At 38.3% G+C, this 25,876-nt stretch overlaps 1 protein-coding gene across 6 annotated transcripts in view; it reads right to left on the reverse strand.

Annotated features, from left to right (window-relative positions):
• PCNT (pericentrin) overlaps positions 1-25,876 on the reverse strand; it is a 102,132-nt gene that overhangs the window by 32,171 nt on the left and 44,085 nt on the right. For 5 of the 6 annotated variants that reach the window (XM_085312407.1, XM_085312410.1, XM_085312409.1 and 2 more), the window contains 10 exons: positions 24,437-24,645; positions 21,388-21,550; positions 18,827-18,970; positions 11,500-11,729; positions 11,074-11,193; positions 10,523-10,543; positions 7,540-7,767; positions 3,367-3,537; positions 1,840-1,992; positions 137-307 (listed from right to left, as the gene is read on the reverse strand). In XM_085312407.1, the coding sequence (XP_085168533.1) occupies positions 137-307; positions 1,840-1,992; positions 3,367-3,537; positions 7,540-7,767; positions 10,523-10,543; positions 11,074-11,193; positions 11,500-11,729; positions 18,827-18,970; positions 21,388-21,550; positions 24,437-24,645 (1,610 nt within the window). The remainder of the gene's footprint in view (positions 1-136; positions 308-1,839; positions 1,993-3,366; positions 3,538-7,539; positions 7,768-10,522; positions 10,544-11,073; positions 11,194-11,499; positions 11,730-18,826; positions 18,971-21,387; positions 21,551-24,436; positions 24,646-25,876) is intronic. The other variant, XM_085312408.1, reaches the window with a different exon arrangement.

Genomic DNA, 25,876 nt, shown 5'->3' on the forward strand with positions numbered 1-25,876 from the left:
TAGCTGGGTACCTACTCAGAATACTCTCTACTGTCTTAAGAAAAATACCTAACAAATTTCATCTGCAATGTGATTCTGTATGTTCCTCCCTTTCCATCCCAAAAGTAAGCAATGGTCATCTAGTAAGTACTCTTACCTTATCATTCATTGTGTTCTCTAGCTCACATTGGAGTCTCTTCACCTGCTCATTCAAATGATCAATTTCTTGATTCTTTTCATTAAGTAGTGCTTGTGGGAGTGACAAAGCTGAGGAATCACTATTATCCCGGTCCTGATTTTGCTTCAGGTGAAATTTTGTTAGATCCTCCTGAACAGAAAAACATCAGTTTGATTACAAAAGACTTTCATTTTCTTCCAGTAAAATGGCAGGACAGAACTAAGGGCTTTATTTAACCATTCTCCTCCTTATTAAAATTTATGAAAATTAAAACAATGATAGCTACTCATTTGGGTTTGTACCACTCAATTAAATTGGCACAATGATTCTCAATTTTCAAGGCAGGAGATAAGCACTAGTTGACAGACTAACTGCCATCCAGTTTTATAACTTACAACATTTGCTATGGCTGTAGAAGTCAGAAATGCAGGCAAGACTGCAGTACTATTTACTGAACACCACCACTGTAGTTTGTAATCAAAGAATCACTGAAGTTGCCGTGAACAGTTGAGCTCTAAGAATTACCATTTTTCTGGATGTGCAAAGACTCAATTTTTATAGCGACAGTAACGGTAACAGACTACTCAGGCATCCTCTGACTACACTAATGGCTGCAGCAGCAAGGATCAAGGCATTCGTTACACTGTATGGGAACTGATTCTAACTGAAATCCTACAGATCTGCTCATCATAATGCTACTGATCTGTCATGCTCATCGCAAGTTGTCTTTACACTTCAAGACTGTACGCTTTATAGCAGCATTTGCATTTGTCTGGAAAAGTCTCCTGGATATGGTCTGCCACTAGAAATCAACTATTCAGTGATGCAACCTATAAAAGGCATATCATAGTTTTCCTCACTGTTTTTATAGAGTCCTTTTCAAGGAAGGATTACTTCACCTTTCCCCACAATGAAGAAAAGTGTAGTTGTGCCAATAAGTCTCATGCAACTGAATTTCTCTGACTAAAAGCCATTGAGTAAATTATCTATCCCATCACAGGACAGAAAGACTACTGTTTAAGAAGCAGCAGCTAGTATGTACTCATGGCATCGATCAGAAACTCAGTATCATTTTCTGTTCCAGACAAAGAGAGCCCCTGGGAACAGCAGCAAGAACTCCATCACTCTTTCCATTGGGAATATTTGCATTTACAGTAGCAATGACTTTTTCCTCCCAAAGTATTAGGAGTTTGGAAAGATCATGGGCACAAGACGAAGAGCTGGCTATGCTCCAGCACAGCCTTTATTAGGGCCTCTTAGACTCATGAAATCAATATCCCATTGAACAGTGCTGAGAACAGTCCACATGCAGAAAAACACTTTTCATGGTGTTTTCAGACTGACCATCCATACAAATAACACCGCATGCAAACTGCATCTGTTATTCTCTGGTCACATTCAGCTGCTGTTTTGTTTTATGCATCCCAACTTCCAGGACTAGAAAAAAAGCTAAGTTTCTCGTTTAAATCAGTTGACTGTAGAAGGTAATATCATAAGCATGAACCATTTTTTGTTCTAAGGTATCTAATATTAGCATTTTTAACAGCAATACAATATTCCCTTGACAAGAGAAACAAACTAAATGTGCATTTATAAAGCATGAGATAAAGACCACATCGCTCAAGGGGAAAAAAGGATTTCTAGAGGTTTAGCTGGAGCACACTAAAGCCAAAGAAACCTACCTTCAAGTGTTCGTTCTCTAACTGAAGTTGGCTGATGCTGGAAGTGCTAAGATTTTTTTGCATCTCTAACTGTAAGTTCAGCTGCAGTATCTCCTCATTTTTACTGATCAAATTATCTTTACATTGCTCAAGTTGGTCTAATAAGCTTGCAATCTAAAACAAAGAAAATGCAAACTTCTTTTAATCAAGTCCCCTCATTTAAGCAGAAAATACAAAATTTATTTCACCTTAATTACTGAAAATAACTACAGCCAATTCCATGGCTTAAACTCTCTGTAATCAGTTTACATTAATAAAATATTTGAAATACTTAAAGAATAAGAGTAGTGTACTACTTCCTCAGCTGGGAACCAAAGCTTCCTGATTTTCGAAGAATTACAAGATCCCCTTTACCTTCCCCTTTTAAAAAATTAACTGTTTATATAAAAACGTCCTGAACAATCAAGGCATGACCACTGGTGTAGTTTGGGACAACAATTTGAGACACGCTTATATCTAATGTCTAAAGTAATCGTAAGTTATTCACATGATCACCATTCTCTTTTTATAAGAGAAATTAGCACTGCAATATTAATCCAAGGACACAGCAATCACAAAAGTTACATTCATTGACTCATTCAAACTGTAAAATGAAGATTCACAAATTACACATTTCTCTGCTTGCAGAGAAATCTTCAGAGAAAAGAATGACTGGGAAGCACTGCCATCTGGCCACTCAYAGTGTGTATCAACTCTTGCCTTTATGAGTAGCTAGACATAAGGGCTTTAAGAAAGAAAAGGGGCTAGTGATTCCTGATATAAGACTATATAAGATACAAAAAAAACCCTTTGACCTATAGGAAATTATTGGTTTTTTTTAGGTTATTGCTCTTGAAGCAATGCTGTACTCTTATCTGGAGGATCATCCAGGCCTTACTTTTTTTTTTTTTTTTTCTTTGCACATCCCAAACTGGACTGTAGGTTTGTATATTACAGATAGGATACAGATACCATAACATTTATATAATATTACATAAACATACATAGTCCGTGTGTGAGTGTGCATGCATATCTCTGTGTGTGCATCCAATAAAAGTCCTAAATACTGAGACTGATTCATCTTGAATTTCGGATGAGCTCAGTAGAAAGCACAGCTAAAATYCTCTAGCTTACAAAATGCAGAAGGTCAGGTAACACCATTAAGATTTGTTATTGTCGCTGCTGCTCTAAGTATCTCTTACTCTCAGTCAGAAAAAAGTATAGCTAAGTTCCACTTCACTTCAACTTTAGGATGGAAGAAAAAAATAGTTTACAACAGAAACCTGTTTGTCAGTCGCTTACGATTGATGTGACTCATCACAAAATTAGCTAAGACCAAGAGCAGAGAAAATGCTGGGTAAAGAGGCACGTTTACTCATTCGCTAGAAGAACATTGGTCATTTCATTTTTGAATGACTTAAATTCTCAGCTAGTGCACAAAGTACTTCTGCAACTTAAGTGACTATTCCTAATGTCTACAAGAACCTATTAAAATTTTAAACCGATTACCTCTCTCTCTTTCATCAAAAGTGCTTCCTCTTTTGCCTGTAACTGTTCCTTCAGCACTTGATCAGAACTGCCTTCGGTAGGTACTCTGTGCCTTGCTTCATCCAATTTAGACTGCAGGGCAGAGATCTGAATCAGGTTATTGTACTGTTGTTGTTGCAATGCTTCTTTATCCTGCAAAATATATTTTTTGGTGTTAGAATGAATTATCAGTATACATATATATCTAAAGAGAACATTCCTGTCAAAAATAACTCATCCCTGAAGAAAAATTCAGTACAATAAGAACATAGTTTCCAATGATCCATAAAAACACATGAATGCAAGACAACCAAAAGTTTTTGKCTCACTCACAAATTTTTAATCGTGTATTTTTTCCTAACCCAAGCTAACTTCTGAAAATTTAGCATTCAGCAGTAAAGTACACTTTCTCAATTATACAGTGATTTATCTGTTTGTTTACTAATCTAAACATCTTGTTCTTGTAGCCACTTCCGTATTTATTAAGGTACCATATATCGTTTAAGCAAATACAGCTTTAACTTAAGTAGTGGAGAACTCAAGCCAAGCTACGGGAAGACCAAAAATCTCCTACAAAATACATCATGTTAAGTCAGAATGCAAAACCAGAACTAAGTTTATGCCATATCTATGATCTGCCAAGCTACAGGTTTGGGTTTTTTTTTTTTTTTTTTTTTTTTTTTTTTTTGTTTTAATCTCTCCTTTGGGCTGGGTCAATCCAAGAAGGAAATCTTCCCTCTGGAAGTCGTTCCAAACAGCAGGCATACTTATTTGTACTTATTACAATACAAAGAAAGCTGAGCAGGAATCTCAAGGAAGTAAATGCCTTTGTTGTTCAACACTTACTCTGCCCATTGTTCAGTAGACACAACTCTAATAGAAGGGTTAATTTAGATTCATGATACGATTTGCCAAAAATTATGTTAAAAAAAAATTATTGTTCTCTAATCAAACAGAACCTGGACTCTGAATAAATGGAAAGCATTTTCCGATCTTAACAGGAAAGAAGCATCAATATATCCCCTTAAGCTAATGTTATATTGCAACATCAAAACAGCATGCCCAAGGTATTTACAAAAAGTTCTCCAAACCTTCACATAGCTACTAAACAGACAATGATTTCCATCCCCGAGCCCTCAGCCAGCCCTCAGTAGCCTTCAGATCAGTTATGATGGGAAGAAGTCCAGGTACACAAAAGGGGAAAGAGGAAGCTACATGGACAAGCTACAGCCAATTCAGATACTTAGGTGTGAATGACAGTTTTGTATCACCTGAATTTGTTCAGGTAAGGAAGCACCTACCACACATTTTTGTTTGTCCTCAGGAGAAAACAAAAACTTTTCTTGCCATCACACAAATCCTATCACAGTAGGAGGTCTCAGGGGTTGGCTGATGACATGCGTGAAAGGACAGGCACCAACGAAAGCCAAGCAACCGCAATGCCTACTTTTTTGTTTCTATGTCAATACCAAAAGCAAGAAGTTATCCACACCATTTTGAAGTTCAGCTTGATCTCTGACAAAACGCCCCCAGTGACAATGTGCAAGCCCTGATTACTGTGGAATTCCCCTGCTTTTCTTCAGATTGCCCAGCATTTACTGGATAAAGGTACAGGTGCACCTTAGCTCATGGTGTAAGCACAGTTCTGCGTGAAAGAGTGAAGTTTAACATTCTGTGGTTGCCCCAGTGATCCAGCACAAACATGCAATGACCCATGCAAAAATAGGTGCTTTATGAAACATATCTTCATTCTAAAACCTACATCTGGGTGCCTGTATAGATGCAGCCCAACACTGTGTTTCTTCGTTTCCTTATTCCAAAATGCATAGTATAGCAGACTCCCTAAGCAAGCCTGCTTTGAAGATCTCAAAACTAAAGGGAGAGCAATCAGCCCAAGCAACCACTGCAAGCAAAAGAGCCAATTTTATAATTCAGTCTGAACCAATGAAAGGAATCAGACCCGGACTGAACAACAAATCCCTGCTCCCTGCTCTTGACAGTGGGACAAATGGATCTGGTATCTGCGGGTTTAGTCAGTACTCTTTGCAAAGAAAGATACTGTTCCATGTTCAAAATTATTCTTTCCAGACCTCTTCCTTACTAGCCTTATTCTCCTTTACCTGCAATGCTGACATTTTTTGCATGTTGGAATACCTTTTGGGGATAAAACTTATTATTTCTTTTCACATCAAATTGGTTTTGCACACAAAGTTCATGATATGCTCATTTGGCACTTATTTACTGCATAAAATATCTTCAAGGCAAGCTATTACAAATAACTACAGATGGCAAATTCAGTAGTTCAACCTCGTATGAAGCTCAAGAATTACTTTCTCCTTGAAGTCTGAATTTGGCTTATTTAGGATTTTAAAGAATGACCAATTTACTGGGACATTCAGACAGCTTTAAAAAAGTCTCAAATTGCCACAGATCAAAGTGAGCATGTTTAATAAAAAGCTAGGATTTCAGGGACAAGAGTAATGTGTACCAACAGTAGTATCAGCCTCCATGTTCTCCACAGCAAACCAAATGGAAAGCGAGTGGTCATGGTTTTTGTGTATTTGTATAAAAAAGAATAGTGTAGTCAGAGAAGGATCCCTAGAGCTTTCTGGTCCAACTCTCAGCTCAAAGCAGAACTAGCTTAGAGCAAATTGTTCTACAGGCCTGGCCAAATTCTGAATATCAAATAAAGACCTCTCTGAGATCYTTTTCCAATGTCAGATTGCCCCATTCTGATTTTTGTCCCCTACTATTTAAATGAAATTTCCCCTTGTTGCAGTTTATGCCCTTATCTTCTCATCCTTTCCCTGTGTACCTCCAAGAARAGTCTTGCTCCAGTTTTCGTATATCCTCACCTTATGCGGTCATGGGCAACACCAAGATCTTCATATTGCTTTCTCTCTAAGGCTAAACAAGCCCTGTTCTCTCAGCTTCTCCTCATAAATCATTTCCTCTAGCCTCTGACCACCTTTGTTGCCCCTTGCTGAACTCACGCCAGTATTTCAGTGTCTTTCCTGTACTGGAGAATCCAAACCCAGACAGTTGTGCAGATGTAATCTCACATATGCCAAATAGAAGGGAATAATAGCACCTAATAAACTATAGCTGGTTAGTCTATGCCACAGGCAGGTAAAATTAAACAAAAATATGCTTTGTTCAATATTTTTAAAATAAAGAATAATAAAAGCAAGTATTTACACATTATCAAAGAAAATAATAAATTCAGTTTAGAGCATGCTACTCTCAAACCCTTTCAAACTTGACAGACACTGACAATACTTACCTGAGCCAAGAGAAACTACAAGTAGGAAAGAGAAACATTTAGTCCAAGAAGGCTACTCAGATATTTGGTAGCAGACAAAATTTTTCTATCCATTTACTAAATAGAACATAATTCTTAGTTCACAGATTCTCTAAGTTGTGATCAAATCTGCAGTAAGAATACTAAGTAGAATTAGAGAATGGTAAGGTTGGAAGGGACCTCTGGAGATCATCTAGTCCAACCCTCAGCGTAGCCCATAAGGGGACTGAACCCATGACCTTGGTATTAGCAGCACCACGCTCTAACCAACTGAGCTAAACAATGATCCCAAATGTAAATTTCCTATAAATCATAGAATGGTAAGGTTAGAAGGGACCTCTGGAGATCATCTAGTCCAACCGTCAGCGTAGCCCATATGGGATTGAACCTGCGACCTTGGCATTAGTAGTACCATGCTCTAACCAACCGAGCTAAAATACTAAGATCTTCAAAGTATGATGAACAGATTTGGCTCCCAAGACCTACAGCAAAAATTACCAATTAAGATGGTATGATCTTGACATAGCTATTGATCAAAAATCCAATATATTTACTATTGAGTATACTATCTTCTATCTTACTATCTTCTTAGGAACTCTTGGAGAAGCAAAAGAGCTCTGATCAATCAAACATAACAAATAGCAAAAACTAGTCTATATAGAAGTTTCATAGTTCTCAAAACCCACGTTTGTTTAAAACTGTGCCTGTAAAACCTGCTATTAATACAACAGTTTAACTCACCACTAGATGCAAAGTACAGCCTCAAACAACATTGTAACAGAGTCTTGGAACTTCCACATGAAAACACTATCTGCATAACTCCTCCCTGAGTGAAACAGGTATTTAAAAATTACCTGTTTTAATTCTGTTTCCACTTTCTTCATTTTTTGTAGCTGTTGTTCCAAGTAGTTCACAGTCTTTGAGACTTCAGTACTGCTGTGCTCCAGTTCTCGTATCTGTGCCACCAGTTTCTCTATTTCTTTATCACGAGCTGTAATTTCTTGATGTTTTTGCTCCTTTTCTAATAATAGCTTACTGTAATCATCCATCTTCTCTTTTATTTCTGCTTGCAAAGATTCTACCTATATAGAAATCACATTATACAGAAATTCAGGCAATATAACCTAAATTTCCAGTTGGAAGGAAGAGTAATTTCACAGCTAAGTAGGCAGAATTTTACTATGGACGAAACTAGTGTTAAAATCTCAGATGAAAGTAAAAGTAGAAGTGTAGGGAAAGGATGAAAAAGTAACTTCCTGAAATCTTGTTTTCCAAATACAGCAGCTCTTAAATGTACATTTACTTATTCTCACTTAATATGCACAGTAGTCTACCAAATACTGGATGAAAGTATACTTTCCAAGCCCAAAGGTCAAACAAAATGCTTTTCTTACTTTTTAAAATAAAAACCCACTCAAGATTACATGAATGATTTTGAATAGCATTAGATGTATTCCTGTAGTTTTCGAATCCTTTTCTATTAATTTAAGGAATTCCAATCCAAAGGAAGATATCAAGAATCGAAAGAAATATGCAACTTAACATGGTCAATGCTTAAAAATACCCAGAGATTCGCTGTTATGCCACAGCGAATAGATGCTTTAAGAAATGCTTAAATAGGAAAAGGTTGACAACTTTGCATTTGAGCTCAGCAAGATCCAATCACGCACAGAGCTACAGAAAAACTGCCACTCATTCATCGCAGCAAGTCATGTGAAAGCAAGGCTMGGAGCTTGGCTAGGTGACAGAGACAGAAGAGAGACAGAGACCTAACAAAAGAGACTACGTAGGAAGTGATAAGATCATCAGGCAAATTAAAAGCTAGATCAAATGGGAAAGCAATGGAACTCCTTCTAAAAGGAGAAGTTATTTAGTCAACACCAACAAGTAAGGAAGATGAGTTTTTACAAAATAAATACGTTTCTTCATCAAGAGACTGCGAATTTATACAATTTCCTCTCTGATATTATAGAATAAGAACACTTTGTATTAACATAGAACTTTACATTATCAAAGTACTGTATAGACATTACTAAAGTAGAATGTCACCTTCTAAGAAAATACAGAAGAATTAATTTAGCTAAATTAATAAATGTAGAGCATCTCACAGAGTAGTTAAAAACACCAAGTGATTAACATTACATTTTCAAATGCTTACAGGCACAGACACATTTGCTTAATTATGTCTATATCTTCTTCCTTTCTCATCTCATTAGCAATTAAACAACTGTCAAGCATAACACAGGCTTGTTTTCTAGCCTTACAGAAAAGCTTTTAGGTATGAACATATCTTTAAAAGTCCAGTATGTTTTACACAGATGGTTTTGCTTTAAGATCTGGTCATAAGTCATCAGAATACCAGACATTACAAGAACTCACGTAAGAAACGCCTATTTTTTAATGCCACATTGCTGTAGAGCTAGTGGTGTGATTCTGTAGGTAAGAAAACACTCTCACAACCTTCACTCTCATGGCAAACTCACAAATGGTAGCTCCTAGTATCAGTCAGCACTCTTTTCACAAAATAATTCCACTCATATACTCCCAAGTCTAGAAAATAGCAAAGGGAACAAGTACGAACCCCTTAAATGATTACATTCAGAAATTAGAAGTTCAGGTGAATGGCATTGTCTCAGCCATTCACAGTGCTCAAGTTAAGCAATTACTGATACTACAAACTGCATTAAATAATTGCATGAAGACTCTAAATCCCTGTATTTCAATTTGGCACAGATCACAGACATGCCTCATCCTACTGCAGATGTCACTTGCTCAGTTAGCTCTCATGTGCCTTTCCCCTCTAAGATCTAAAGTGTTTTGAGAGAGGCTGCAAACAATCACGTGAATGAGTATTGCGTTCAGCAGATCTCCAGTGTACATGCCTATGCAGTAAATAAATAGCTTGTGAAATAATCCAGGCAACATCTTGGATAGAAAGCAAGCTATGGTCTTAACAATAGTCTGACATACTCAAGTGACTTTTCCTAAATCTTTTGCCTACAGAATCACAAAGGATGTATGTCAAGACTGCCATAGAAGTATAAATTCTTGGAAGAGGTACAAATATTCCTTCAACAAGTCACGTGGCCTTCAAGAAAGAAAAGGCTCAAAAAAAGAAGCAGCATCTGATCTTTGCTTCAGTGTAACATATCTGATATATACAGATACAGCTACATCTGATGTACGTAGTAAATCTTAATAATGATAATGATATTCATGCAAATGAGAAGCCGAGATAGATGCAGAAAAATATGTAATCACTTGACTTCTGCTAGGATTTCATTAGATTTCCGAAGAAGTTAAACAAGGCTGGTAACAATCTGCCTGCCAGCATGGAAAATCCACTCTGCCAAAGATTCAGTTGTTCACAGGAAAGGTATTTCTAACACTGAGGTCCGTAATTTCATAGACTGTAATAATTTCATTTCCACCTTTTCTTTTAAGTAGTATAAACATTAGGTTAAGAGCAGTGCCACAAACAAAACTTGAAGGCTAAGGCATGATGCATCACTAATTCCACAATCTTTATTTCATATTCTGAACCTCAATTTTTCCTTTCATATCAAAAAGACATTTTACAGTAAGTAATAGCTTGCAAATGCATTGGAGCAAGAGGCCAGCAGAATAAAGTATTTATAGACAAGAGATCAAACTGAAAGGAGTTCCCACCTCCTCCAAGAACTCTGCCACCCTAAAAAACATGTCTTTATCGCTAAGTCAAGCTGAAGCACATTTGACACATGAAGAACAGAAAGAAGCCAGAACAGATACTAAGCAGAAGAAATTGAAAGGAAAAGGAAAGAAGGGTTAAGGAGATGTTCATGCTGTTTTCCATACCTGTAGAGTCAATTCATAGTTCTGTACAATGTTCATTTATGAGGGAAAAAAAAACAAACAAAAAACCAAAAGTTAATCTTCGAAAGCATGTACCAAATAAAAAGCACTCAAAAAAAAAAGGACTTATTTATGATTTTAGACAGTACAATGCATACAGATGTATCCTTTATTAGACCAATTGGTCTAATAAAGGACCAAAGGTCCTTTAAAGGTCCTATTCTAGGACTCAAAAGCCTTTCATCAGGTGACCTCTATAGACAAGAGTGTCAGTATTTTTCCCAGTTAATTTAAACCAAACTCATAGATTTTGAAACTTTACTGTAACACATAGGTCCCCATATGATATTTCCTTCCATCTCAGAAGAGTAATGCAAGTACACTCTCACTGCCCAGTACTTTAGCCATTTGTAAGGGGTGTACATGGGAGGAATTCAACTCTCTGGGTGATGACAAAGGAGCAGGAAGTCTCTCAAGAGCAAGAAGATACAGCTTTTGATAGTTAATTGTAGTAAATGGAAACTCCCTCGGTCACTAAATATGGTTTCACTCACCCCATATTCCCTGGGCTCTCCAGAAGTCTGTGATTTTCCTGTAACCTTTAACTGTTCTTCCAATTTCTGAATTTCTTGCTGAAAATCATCACGTTCATGTTCCCTTTCTATAGCTTGCTCCTATCAACCCAGCCAGAGATAATGAAAATATTTTATTAGAATGTTAACATTTTATTAAAATATTAAATATAATAAAAACTGCTTTTGCAGTGTGGAAAGTATGCTTACTTAAAAAATAAGTTAGTACTTCCTTTTAAGTGGCTAAAATTGCAGGGAAAGAGTTTTTACTCCAGCGTACATAAGAAGTTATTACAGAAAACAAAACACATGTAATTTGAAAACCTATCTTTAAAGCCTAGATCACTAAACAGGAGCAGTATTTACCACCTCCAAAACCATGTAAAATGTGGTACCGAGCTTGCTTACATCCATGAATTGTCGCTGATTTTTAAGCTGTTTTTCAAGAACTTGAATTTGCTGTTTCAGGTCAGCAACCTCCAGTAACTGTTTAGCCAGGTCTTGATTACTATGCAGCTGTTCTTCAAGTTCTACCTCCAAAACTTTCATTTGAGAGCGCAAGTTGGAATGATCTTTTGCTGCCTGACATTGAAGCTCTAATTTCTCCTTCGCTAAAAACTCCACTTCTTTAAGCAGACCTGAATAAGAATACAAAAATAAAAACAAGATTGTCAGGCCAAAATACACAAACCAAATCTTTTTAAAAACATTACATTCAGGTACTTCAGACAGCTAACAAACCAAATACAACACTTCAGGAGATATTTTTAAGAGAGAAAGAAACCTGACATTTACTTCYGATTGCATCTTTGAAAACTGTTCTAAGACTACCAGATTTACAAAAGAAAAAGGTGGATGCAGTAGAAGAGGAGATGGGCATCTCTTCTCAATTGCAAAGTGAACGCTGGGTAGAGATATCCAGGGCCAAGCTTCCACACGGAAAGCCTTCACTTTTCACTTTCACTTTTCACCCCACAAAAGAAGCTTTTTTTTTTAAAAAAAAAAAAAAATCTACTACAGGTTTCTTTTCAAATTTTTTTCTACTGCTTTTCCTGCTCCATCCTTTCTTACTCTATTACACATCCCTGCCATCCCTTCCATCCCAACTTCCCATCCTATCTCTAATCTCTTACCACCAAAGCGAGCCAATATGGAATTATGAGTTCCTCCAAATTGTCGCACCACGCTCCCCCATATCCATCCAACTCTCAAACCGAGGTCAATCTCTCCACCACTCCTCCACCTTCTGACCTGTTGGATACTGCTGCTGTCCACAGCATGGAGTCAGAACCTGTCCATCTTTTCAGTGGCCACCAGGGCCCAGCCCTATCTTCAAGCTGACTGCTACAAGAAGGCAAAGTTATGCTTACACAAAATCAGTCCAGTTCTGATACTACAAAGGTAAGAAATATCAGGGAAAAAGATGGCATATATCTGCCCTACATAGACTGCAAAAGAAAAATCACCGTTGTGAAAATATGCAAAGTTCAAATTATGAAGAGTCARCTTCTATCTAAAAACTACAATTTCAACCAGCTGAAGACACTATTTAAGAGATCCAAAATAATCTAATGTAGAAAATGAAACAGTCTAATATGAATGCTCTTGTAGAAAAACTATTTTAATATTTTAATCTGAACATGAAAATAAAGGTCAGGTTATTTATTAAGAGAGGTGGTGCAAGAGCTCATTATTTTATCTTCCAGACATTCCATTATTCATCTTAAATTTCATGGTGGGGGGAATCAGGAGAGAGGAAAGTCTGTGATTCCAGCAAGGACCTTAATAGGTCATGTAGCCCAGCCCCGAAAATGGAAGAATTGTCTTCCCCAGGCACGATCAATTCAACCCACCTAATCTCCGAGTTCACATCTTTCTAAGCTGCTGTTACAACCCTTCAAAAATGGAGCAATTCCATAACCTTCCTATGCCATCATACATGCTTCATTATCCAGTGTTCTTAATTAACTTCTAAGTACTTTAAAATAAATAAACCAACAACGTGGAGAGGAATAAGAGGTCCAGAAAACACAAGAAAAGGCTGAATGATCCAGAGGTAGGGAGAAATACTGAGGAAGGACCTAACAATACAACAGGACTTCTCCCAAGGCAGACAGCGGAGTGTTTCCACATTCATGCTTAAGATGATAAATGTCACAAGCTTAGAATACAGTAGTAACTTTCATATTAAACATTGGGGAAAAAACTGCAACAGTGAGAACAATGAAGCACTGCAATAGACTGTACAGGGAAAACTGAAGCCTTTTTCTCTTTAGAGAAAAAGAGTCTGTACTACTCTAAATTATTAGGAGGTTAGACAAACAGGTCAAGTAGGTCCTGATTTAGGGCAAGGATATGGACTAAACAAGTCGTTGAGGTCCCTACCAACCCTATGACATCTCGATTTAGCCACCCTAGGCTTACTGTAGCACCTATGCTTCCTCTGCATTAATACAATATTAAAAYGTGCAAGTTAAAGTTTAATTGAGGCAAAAGTAAACTCAGGAGATATGGATATATATTAGATTCTTTAACAGTTTTTCAGGTTTGCTGTTTTCAGCTTACCCATGATAGCTTTCAAAACCAACTGAATGCATTCCTGAAGTACCAATGTTTGCTAAGCAAACGTTCATTGAGTTGTGGATSTAATTCAAGCTCTGGCAGAACACATTCAGGTAAATGAAGTGGCTCCACCAAGGAATTTGCTCTCGTAACCAACTTGGGCAATCACTGAGTGAAAACAGTGTTTCTTGGATCTGTCAGCTKTCAATACAGACAGATCTGGAACTGTCTATGGGGTCCAATCCTGTCAATATAAAAAGAGGCTTTCCCATTAACTGTGCACATTAAAAATAACCTCATTATTGCAGGTGTATGACTGGAGAAGATTACAGGTGAACTAATCTGACCGAGTCTAAATTCGGAAACTATGTTGGGGGCAAATCCTTGGACATTTCTGAAGAGCAAAGGGCAAGCATACAGAAGCGGAATGAGAAAACAGAAAGGAAGAATGGCAGGCAGTGAATCATAGTACCATCCTGTCTGAAATAACAACTGATAAACACTTGCCTCATGAGATGCAACTGAGCAAGGCTCAGATGTTCGATCCTGAAAAAATACCAACCACAGTGTCTGAATCCCATTAAAAGAAACTAAATTCCAGTAATAGCAGCATAATCAAGATCTTTCACCAAGTGCTATGTTTCACTGGGCAAGAAATGGGAATAAAATAGCACCAGCTGTACTTCACTGTATTTGCTTATATACAGTGCATAGAGAAGAGCAAGGCATCCATATATTCTGTACAGATCTATGCACACCCACAGTAAAAATGCATATGTGGACCAGACCCTGAAAAAACAACGGAAGCTTTTGTGAAAACAAGCACAGGATTTTTTTTCCTTCCAAATACTGAATAACACAGTACTTAATGAGTCAATGACTTCTTTTTAGCTTTAAAAGCAGTACTATCGCTTTCTAAGAAACAAAATACTGACTAGATAAAACTGAAAAAAAAGCAATCAGGGCCATCTCCTCAGTCAAAAATGAAAACTAGGAGACAAAATACAATTAGGCTATAAAATTTTACATGGAATTTAAAATGCTTGTTTAATAGATCACTAAAATTCAGTATCTGCTCTCTCAATAAATGCAATCTATTTGACAATTTTTTCTTATATGTGTTCCCCAAGTATATAAATACAGTTTCAAGCAATGTGAATAGATCATCAAGTCACAGATTCACATCTTAGTAGGGACAAACCTGCTATTTCATTAACACAAATTCAAATCATGCACTCCCACTTTGGTAATGCCCCATCGCACTCCTTTGCCCCACTCCAAGATCATTATTAGCAAATGCCAAGCTACAGTCTAAGCGCATTGTATTAGCAAGGCCATTCTACTCACATYAGTACTGCACATCACCAAAAAGGCAGGAGGCTGGCTTTGCAAGAAATAAGCCATGTCTATCAACTCCAAACAATATGATTTTTATTTATCATATTTTCTAGGTACTACAAACAAATCCAAACCAGAGGAAGAGTACTACAGAAATTGGGATGGGGAAGAGTGTGAATTTTAAGGCTCAACACTTAAACACAACTATTCAAGTTCTAATAAACTGTTTGCGGGATTGCAGCTGATGGAGAATGCCAATCCCCAAATACGTTGTAGCCAGATTGGATTTTCTCCCTCATTGAGTAGGCAGCAAAAAATTTCAGGACAGTAACRTGGTTACCAAAACCACGGGAAAATGGAAGAGTGTTTGAGGGAGATCTGAATAGACAGAAGRAAGACACAGTAATTCGCAGTACAGCCTTAGTTCTAACTGTAACTTATCTAGGTAATTCTTCCATATTCACCTGAGAGACCGAGTATACTCAGCTCACACCCTCTGGAAAAAAGTCTAAAAATACAAGAGAACACGTGTAAATCAAGGAATACATGTGTGTATACATAAAATTAATCAAAAAACATTTATTAATAAAAGTATATTTTGAAAAGCCAACAAAACTTGATCATAGCAGCCATGAGTTTATCAGATTACRTGTTTATTACTCATTTAAGTCTGGGGGAAAAAAAGAAGAGAAAAAAAATCTCTTTCAATTTGGCATCTACAAGTTTTATTTCAGTAAGTGTAAAAACTATGCCTCCTTCTTGCTTGCTTTATTGTTTCTTTTCTCCTTCTAAAATTTTATATCCTTTCCTCCTAGTATCTTTCCATTCATAGCTAATTTTTACGACTCCTTTCTCCTCTATTTTTTCTGATCTACCTATCCCGAACATCTTCAGATTACATTTCTCCAGGCTCCCTTATACTTCCTTCAGTTCTTGCCCATTTTTTTCTAGCTCTCCATTTCACAGTCTTTTTCTTTTTCTTTTTTTTTTTTTTTAATTTAATTTAACCACTACAACACCCCATTGTGAATCATCAAAAGTTAACTGCAAGCTTACAAGTCTCTCTGTCCCCTCAAAAGAAAAATGGAGCTGACAAATATGAAGGTAACTGCATGATGCACTTTAAGCCCAACAGCAAAACTTCTTTTAAATATTGATCAGTGACTTGAATGTCTCTAGCTCTAACTGCTTTCTGATGGATCATAGATGTGGTGCCTTTTTTTGCCAAGATATTCATAATCCTAGTAATTTCTTGGGTCTATTTATGAAGTACTGTTCCTCTTTATTAAAATAAATTCAAAATCATTAATTTATTCACTCAATGTTACAGCAGCATCAACAACAAAAACAAGAAACACACTCATCATCACAAACCTGAACCTCGTCTTTGTGCTACATTAGCAACAGGAGTTCCTAGAAATCAAAACRCACAAACATGTACAAGACAAAAACAGGACATGATCCATTTGATCCATTCCATCTTATAAATTACTAGAAATTCATGCATAATAGGGATAGTGCCTACCTTTRGATTAGGCAAAAATGCACTTCATCTTAATGAGGACACAAAGTTCCTAATTCCATATGTCAACCTATGTCTACAGGTACTACACAAATGCTTTTACATTATAACCACACATTTGTTGCAAGATTCTTGGCTATTTACTTATTCATTTTCTAAGGCAATCAGTATTCTCTTTAAATTTGCACTTTTCCCCAGATGGAGATGGAACACAATGCCTAAAACTCCCTTTTAGTTCCTGGCTGGTGGGATTCAAAGCACTAGAACAGATTTCCAATCTTTGTAACCTGTCATACATTTCCACGACACACAGAAGTACTTGTGTACTACAATAATACCATAGGATTGTTTTACATTTCCTTTGGGATGCATCACTCAACGCCTTAATCACTATTGTAAAACAAGCATAACATGCCTTTATTTTCTGCTACAGTCTCCTAAATTAGTTTATGTTCATCTGTCACTCTCAACCCAGGAAAATGACACTTACTGTGGCAAAGGCCATAGATTCCGTAAGCCAGGACAATTTATGTTAGACCATCACAGGTTATATTCCATTTCTCTATTAAATTTTCTCTTAAGCAACAGTTAGCTTTTATTAAGATGTCATAAAATCATATGGGAGGTCAGAGCAATAGACACAACTTCAATGCTAATATATATGCACAAGTATTTTGACTGTACTGTATTTGAAAGGATTTATGGAGAGTCAAAGGAAGAGCAGGGAAGGTGGACCACAAGATCAGGACAATGGGAGAGTCAAGAGCTGGAAAAGAGTTGAAAAGTGACAAGTGGAAGAGAATAAGAAAAGATGAGATGGGAGACGCATGCGAAGCACACAAGAGTTATAGAGGAGTGACACAGTAGGGCTGAAAGATGGGCAGAAGTCTGCAACAGTGTGTCCTGAAAAGAGACAGGTAACTACAACATATGCAGTACACTCCTCATATAGAATTTGAGTCCATAGTGTGAAGCATATAGAATTTGAGTCCATAGTGTGAAGCCTACAGACTTTACTGTCTCCTCTACCACCAGCAACAGAGAAGTCCACTAAAAAACTGTTTCCCACTGTCTTTCCTTCTGGCCTATATAGACAGTATGGACAGGGCCATAGCTATCTGTTATGTAGTAGGCTCAAGCAGAAAACACAAAGGTTCATCTTGGCATTAGCAGAATTACAAGGCCAGTGATCCCAAATGATAACAATTCTACTGGAAGATGATACACATATTCACTTAATTATTAGAATGACACTATGACATGGCATAGTGTAAGCCACAGAACAACCTCTGAATTTTCTTCTGTGAATCAAAAGATATCCTACATATAAACTAGTTTATTACAGCAAAAGTCTTTACTCTTAGTAAATCACTGCTGCCATTGTTAAAATATGTGCTCCTTATTTGTAATCCAAATTGCACAGTACCAGCTTCTAGTTATTGAGTGCTGTCAGAACTTCATCCAACATATAATGAAGAAGTTCGCCTTTATCTAATTCCAGTTCCCTATACAAGCTCCCCATAGTTATAAAAGCTGAAAAACCTCAGTGTGTGGGAGGCAGAGGTTAAACGACTTGGCAATTTAGTGGCTGTCTTCTTGTCTTTGGCTTGTATTGAGTCACTCTTTACATTAATGTTTAAGATACTTCCTCACCTTATCTTCTCTAATGAAGCTACCTCATTCAACTTTTGCAATCTATATTCTTTCCTTTAAAAGGCATTATCAGACTTTGAGCTTGATCATTAAAGATTTCCCACAATCACCCTTCTTCATCACATCTGTCTGCTTTGAAGGACACGGCTGGGGGGTAGAGGAAAATTTTATTCACAGTATTAGGCTACATACACATCAACAYCGTAATTTTTCCTCAATTCAAGCAGACTTCCTAGTGTATTTTATTACTTCCATCAATATCAAGCTAACTCCTTAATACCGAAAGCAGTTAAAAACCTTGCAGCTCCAACTCATCTCTCTAACTGCATTGTGTTAATTAACCAGCATTCTGGTTACTAACTAGTTTATTATCTGTGGCTAACCAAATTCCTTTTGTAGTTCCTTTTATCCTTCCTATTTTCTCAGACATTGTCCATTTCTAACTAAGCAAAGACTATGGTACTACTCTTCACTAACAATATTATCTTCCAAGAAGTGAAGAATCAGTCGCTTTATCATATTTTCCGCTTTACAGGAAAGTCCTGCTAAACTCCGTCCCAGGCCATCAATCCAAAAAGTGGAATGTTACAGAAACACATTGCAGTGTGGCCTGATTGGAGGAGAATTTTCTTTTCACTAATTTTCATACCCACTCCTCACCAAGAATTGCCTGTTCCTGGGTTAGTTCTTGGAAGCGCTCACGCATATTCTCCAGTTCCACAACAAGGCGACGTTCAGATTCTTCTTTTAGACTCAAGGCCTCTTCCAATGCAGCTTTTTCTGCAACATAGCCTTCAATAATGCCTAAAATCCAAAGTCAGAATGCAAATAAAAAAGTAGATTAAAACATCTTTGGAAAAAGCAACTTGAAAACGTGAGTAAATGATTTAATGCAAACAATAGAAGGTGACAGAGAAAGTGCAAAATGACTTAAATTTATATTGTACCTAGAGACTTTTTGAAATTGCTTAAGGAATAAAATGTATCAATTATGTATTTTGATAGATTTGATGAGGCTGCTACATCACAAAGTACCTCAAAACATGGAATGTATATGAGAGCTTATTCAGCCTTGAGAGTCTGAGACCACCTCAGAACACAGCACATTCCCTGCTGGGGGCTGTGGTTTGAAGAAATGGAATTTCTCCAGGAAAAAAGGTGGGGGGTGGGGGTGGGGGGGAGTTAGATGCTGTTAGATGCAGAGCCCAAGAAATCCAGGAATGATTTCCTCACAGATAGGAGGAAGAAAATAGGACTTTGGAGAGACCAAGTAAGYCTAACGAAGTATGACTGAGAAAAGAGACGGAAAGTGGATGCCAGGATTTGAAAGAGAAACTTAACCTGAAGGACTTAAATCCCAAAATGTGGAAACCCTCAAAGATGAAGAATATAGGCCAAAACAGTGGACCTAAAGTTTTAATCCTCACAAGGGGAAACTAGACTGATGAACTGCAGCATGTGACCAGTGTTGCGTCTTATAGCCAGGTTCCTTTTCTTGTGTAAGAAATGTTAAATGCACACAAACCAAATTCACAGTCCCCAGATAGGATGCTGGCATCAGATCGGAGGAACTGCATCAGTACTACGGCACTGTAACATTACTGACAACTCTGAACATCTTTAAGGCCTGTCTGAACATTCATTTATCAGAACAAGAGACTGCTCAGTTCTCAGTACAAGCACTGTTGTGGAGACACATTTCCTGAACATCAACAGATGTATATCGACTAGATCTTTTAAAATAATACMATTAAAACAAAAAAAATACAAAAAAGCCAAATTTAGGTTTGTATGAACAAAACAGTTCAAACATTTTTTAGAAATTTAACTAAGGATAAAGGAGCATAGCATTTCAAAAGAATACCACAACCACTCAACTATAACAATTATTACAGAGAAGAGGAAGATGTCTATTGATGAGATTATCTTATTCGTTTTTGGCAGGATTTTGCTATAAAAAGCATTTTTCATTTCTTCTGCTTGGTTTTGGTGCATGCTTCATTAGTGTTGCTTAATTCAGAATTTATCTTTGTGAACTGCATTTATTGTATTTTTGTTAAAAATATGTTCTATAATACCCAATCTAAAAGCTTCACCTAATTTAAGTGATGATTTTAAGACCTAATTCTTAACCTTTTGTGTCTTCCCATTTTTAATATCTTGCATATAATTACTCCTTCTTTTCCCAAAAGTTGCTTTCTTTCACTTCCCAAAGAGAGTATGCATTATGCAGTTCTCTTCAAGTGAAAAAGAAATCCAGCTACATGCCAAATTTTTTGTTAAGTTTAATTAATATCGCCAGTGACTTGAGCATATGACACAGAAAATTGATGAATAGCTCCTTTAGACATTCTTTTACAAAAAACAAAGAATGAAAAAGTAGGCTTTACATATAACTGATATTTTACATCTCTGTGGGTTGCATTTTCAAGTTCTCGCAACGAATCTAAACAATTCAGTACTCTTCCTGGAGCCAAATGCTACTGAACCGCACTCTGCTTTGGGTCATTCTGCTTTTGTATATAAGTCTGCTGCTACCCTTTCCCTTAGCCACTCCTTGGAATCCCTTTCCCCTTGAGGTTTTCAAAAACTGCTATTAACAAAAGCATTTCTTGGCTAAGCCACACAATATACAAGTAATTTTGCATCAATTTCTGCTAAGATAGAGCTTAGGAACATGATATACTAACATGATATATGTTCTCTGTATGTACCTTTAGATTCGTCGGAATGATGAAAAACACATAGCACACATAGCACACATAACACATACCTAACCACAAAATAGCTCTCTGCTAATTAAAAGCCTCAATCTTTCTGTCTCCTTTTACAGTCTTTATGCCTACACTACCATCAAACACTCTTTTAGCTCATGTTGGACCCTTCCAGGGTCAGAYAGGTGGGCTTATTTAATGCAAACTGCCATTTTAAAAATGTTATTTTTCACACACAGTCATTAGTTTAAGTATAGGAATGAATACTATCACTTCTGCCTCAGGTAAATACAATTCTGATGAAGGGAAATAAGTAGCAGATTTACCAGAGAGAAGATATATGTTCCAGGTAACTTAGAATTTTGAAATGCAAAAGACGGATTAGACACGCCAGTCAACAACAACAAAAGGACAAAATCACCACATTATAGGTATTTTAGATATTTTGAAGAATGTGTTATGAGTAAATAATGCTGGAATCTCTTCATACTGATTTCATYGTCTTACCTTCTGCTTTATGAAGCTTTAGTGCCAGCTGATTCTTGGCCTCGCTTTCCTCACTGAGGCATTCCATTAGTTCCTGGTGCTGACTAACCACTTGGGCTGTTTCTTGATTTCGGCGGCTGAATTCTTCTTCAAATTGTGCATGGATTTCACGCGTTTTCTCMAGCTAAAAGAGAACAAGTCCCCCAGGATAAGTTCCTGCATAAGTCTTCAATGTAACAGTACTAACAACGTAACTAAACAGCATTTAAACAAAAATCTTACTCATAATTTTTGTTAGCATTAATACATTAAAGGTCCAGGTTATAAAGTTTTATTTCAGCACTAGGTTGACTTTGCCCCAAACCTCTAGGCACTGTGGTGACTCCTGGTACTCAGATACCTGTATTTTCATAGCAAATTTTCCTTAGGCACATAAGTTTCTTTACTGCACACAAGAGATACCTCCCTATTGGCTGAGCTGCACAACCTGACATTTCTTTAATCACTTGAAATTCAAAACCTAGGCACCCTTGAATTCACATTCTTAAAAGAACTCAAGCACGTTGAATAAACAGCAAAGTAAATGTGCCATCAGGTTTCCAAGGTACGACCCCAGTTCTGTCTTTGAACCTACATATTTTGCATTCTCATGTTTTAGAATTCAAAGGAGAATACAGAAACTCCATTCTCATTTAGCTTACATTTAGCTTATTCTGGTGCATAGCACATTTCATAGAGAAGAGTGAAACATGCTTGAACACAGTTGATGAAGGTGGGCTAGAATCCAGATCTACCATGGCTTAGGCAAGTACTTTAACCACACAATGGCTACGYGCTACTGGAAGCAACATCAATACCCAAAAGTACAATTTAAGCACTTAAGTCCACGATTTTTAAAGATGATGAAAATAAGTTTCATGTAGGCTGTTACCTCAGAGTTACTCAAGGTGTCAAATGAGAAGAGGAATTTGAGATGTATTCCTTACCCTAAATTAGCGGCTTACTCAACAAACTAATTATTACAGCACTGAATTCAATCCACTAAATGTATACAGGACTTAGGCATCTACCTCAGATTTATGACTCCCTTCCCAAAGATAAGATGTCTAGACATTGCAAATTCAGTACAGAAACATTCAATTTTGACTGATGACAYTGAGTCCAGATACTTTTACTATAATTTAGTAGTACAAAAATAATTATAAAGACATTTCCTTGCTGCTGTCTACGTATGCTGAACATTTGAATAGGGGACTCAGTTTTCTTGAATCTGCTTATCAGTTCTGAAGAAGTTTGGCTCTGAAGTGTGATTAAAAACGTCTCTCAAAAACACTTACAAAATCTGTGCCCCATTCCACTCTGACCAAAGCAACTCCAGTCGACGTACAGAGGTACAATAGAGCAAAATTAGTTTATAGAAAAATACCCTTAATTTAATTCAAAACTTTAAATATGCTGTCACCAAGGTATGTGTAGACTGAAAATCACTAGGTAAGGGCACATCGCTGTGTTGATCAGAGGGTCTTTAAAACTTGTGGGCTTGCTGCTACATGGGGCAGACATCCTGGTGACACAGGGCACTGAAAAGACTGAGGTACTGAATGTCTTTGTCACCTCAGTCCTTACTGGTAAGACTGGTTTACAGGAATCCCAGGCCCTGGAAGCCAAGGGGAAAGTCTGGAGCAAGGAAGACTTTCTCTTGGTGGAAGAGAATCTGGTTAGGGACCACGTAAGAAAACTGGACATACACAAGTCCATGGGCTCTGATGGGATGTACCCCAAGTGCTGAGGGAGTTGGCCAATGTCATTGCAAGGCTACCCTTGATATCTTTGAAAGGTTGTGTTGAGCAGGAGAGGTGCACAAGGACCGGAAAAAAAAAAAAAAAGCAAATGTCACTCCTGTCTTCTAGAAGGGCAAGGAGGAGGATCCAGGGAACTTCAAGGCCAGTCAGTCCCACCTTGATCCCAAGGAAGGTGATGGATAATCCTGGCTATCACCTATCATATCCAGATACATGAAGGACAAGAAGGTGATCAGGAGTAGTCAGCACAGGAAATTATGCTTAACCATCCTGCTCACCTTCTAGATGGAATGACTGGCTTGGTGGATGAGGGAAGAGCAGTGGATGTTGTTCACTTTGACTACAGTGAGATTTTTGACACTGTCTCTCATAACAGCCTCACAGGCAAGCTGAGTGTGGGCTAGATAAGCAGACAATGAGATAGATTGAAAACTGGCCAAACTGCCAGTTGCAGAGGGTTGTGATCAAGAAGTAATGGGCAGAAACTGAACCACAGGAAGTTCTGCCTGAACATGAGGGGGAGTTTCTTCACTGTGAGAGTGATGGAGCCCTGGAACAGGTTGCCCAGAGAGGTTGTGGAGTCTCCTTCTCTGGAGATATTCCAGGCCTGCCTGGATGCAATCCTGTCTAACATGCTCTAGGTGACCCTGTTGAGCAGGGAGGTTGGACTAGATGATCTCCAGAGGTCCCTTATAACCTTATTGATTCTATGATTCTATGATAAGTGGCACCATGTCCAGTAGGATGCCAGCCTCTAGTGGTGTCCCTCAGAGTCGACACTGAGGCCAATTCTATTCAACTTCTTCATTAATGACCTGGATAAGGAACAAGAGTGCACCCTCTGCAAATTTGTGGATGACACAAAACTGGGAGGAGTGGTTGGTACCCCAGAGGCATAACCCCACGGTTCTGTGGCCACTCAGAGGGACCTTGACAGGCTGGAGAGATGGGCAGAGGGGAAACTCAAAGTTCAACAAAGGAAAGTGTGGAGTCCTGCCCCTAGGAAAGAACAACTCCTCTGCTATTAGAAGAAAAAAAAAAGTCATTAAAGTCTCATTTACAAGAAGCATTCAAATAAGGGCCAGATCTTCACTGTAAGGAGCAGAGGATGCACACGCTTCCCTGGACTGATGACTTGTCATATATTCAGACAAAATATTCCTCCTCAAACTAGCCAATCCCACAAGGTGCTAAATACATCAGATCTTAAAACAGATTTCATGTGTTTACAGTAATTATACATCTATATAGATAAAACTTTTTTTTACTTGTTTAGTTGATTCCGTAACTAGTTCTAGAAGTCTTTCCACTGCAGTGCGCAAGCGATGACAAAGTTTCAGTAGCATTTCTTCATTTTCGCATGCCAGGTCTGGATTTGCAAAAACGCTTTCACATAAGTATTGGCTCAACTCAGACCCCTCATCAGTCACTGGAGACAGCTGGTTGTGTTCTGTGACAGTTTCATCCAGTAGCTCATCTATCAAAAACAAGCAAGATATTTAAAAACACAGAAAAATGACATAAAACTGGCCACTGACTTGCATTAGGGACATTGCTTGATCTTCAAAAAATATAAAGGTGAAATGGATTCACCAACGGGAAATCGTGCTTAACCAATCTGGTAGCCTTCTATGATGGAATGACTGGCAGGGTAGATGAGGGGAGAGCAGTGGACGTTGTGTCCCTTCACTTCAGCAAGGCCTTTGACACTGTCTCCCAGAACATCCTCCTAGATAAGCTCAGGAAGTGTGGGTTAGAGGAGTGGACAGTGAGGTGGATTGAGAACTGGTTGAAAGGCAGAGATCAGGGGGTTGTCACCAGTGGCGCGGAGTCCAGTTGGAGGCCTGTGGCTACTGGTGTTCCCCAGGGCTCAGTACTGGGTCCCAGCCTGTTCAACTTCTTCATCAATGACTTGGATGAAGGGACAGAGTGCCTCCTCAGCAAGTTTGCCGATGATACCAAGATGGGAGGAGTGGCTGATACACCTGAGGGCTGTGCTGCCATTCAGAGAGACCTGGGCAGGCTGGAGAGGAACCTCCTGAGGTTCAACAAGGACAAGTGCAGAGTCCTGCACCTAGGGAAAAATAACCCTAGGCACCAGTACAAGCTGGGGGCTGAGCTGCTGGAGAGCAGCTCTGCAGAGAAGGACCTGGGAGTGCACATGGATGACAAGTTGACTATGAGCCAGCAATGTGCCCTTGTKGCCARGAAGGCCAATGGTCTCCTTGGGTGCATTAGGARGAGTGTTGCCAGCAGGTCGAGGGAGGCRATCCTGCCCCTCTACTCAGCCCTGGKGAGGCCTCATCGCCAGTCCTGTGTCCAGTTCTGGGATCCCCACTACAGGAGAGACATGGAGCTACTGGAGAGAGTCCAGCGTAGGGCTGCAAAGATGATCAGAGGGCTGGAGCATCTGCCCTATGAGGAACGGCTGCGAGAGCTGGGCCTCTTCAACCTGGAGAAGAGAAGACTGAGGGGGGATCTTATCTATGTGTTTAAGTACCTGAAGGGAGGGTGTCAAAGGGATGGGGACAAACTCTTTTCCGTTGTCCCATGTGACAGGACAAGAGGCAATGGGCAAAAACGAACCACAGAAAGTTCCGTCTGAACGTGAGGGGGAATCTCTTCACTGTGAGAGTGACAGAGCACTGAAACAGGTTGCCCAGAGAGGTTGTGGAGTCTCCTTCTCTGGAGATCTTCAAAGCCTGCCT

Source organism: Rhea americana, unplaced genomic scaffold, assembly GCF_003343005.1.
Source record: "Rhea americana isolate MKP2758 unplaced genomic scaffold, rheAme1 scaffold_362, whole genome shotgun sequence".
Lineage (NCBI taxonomy): Eukaryota > Metazoa > Chordata > Aves > Rheiformes > Rheidae > Rhea > Rhea americana.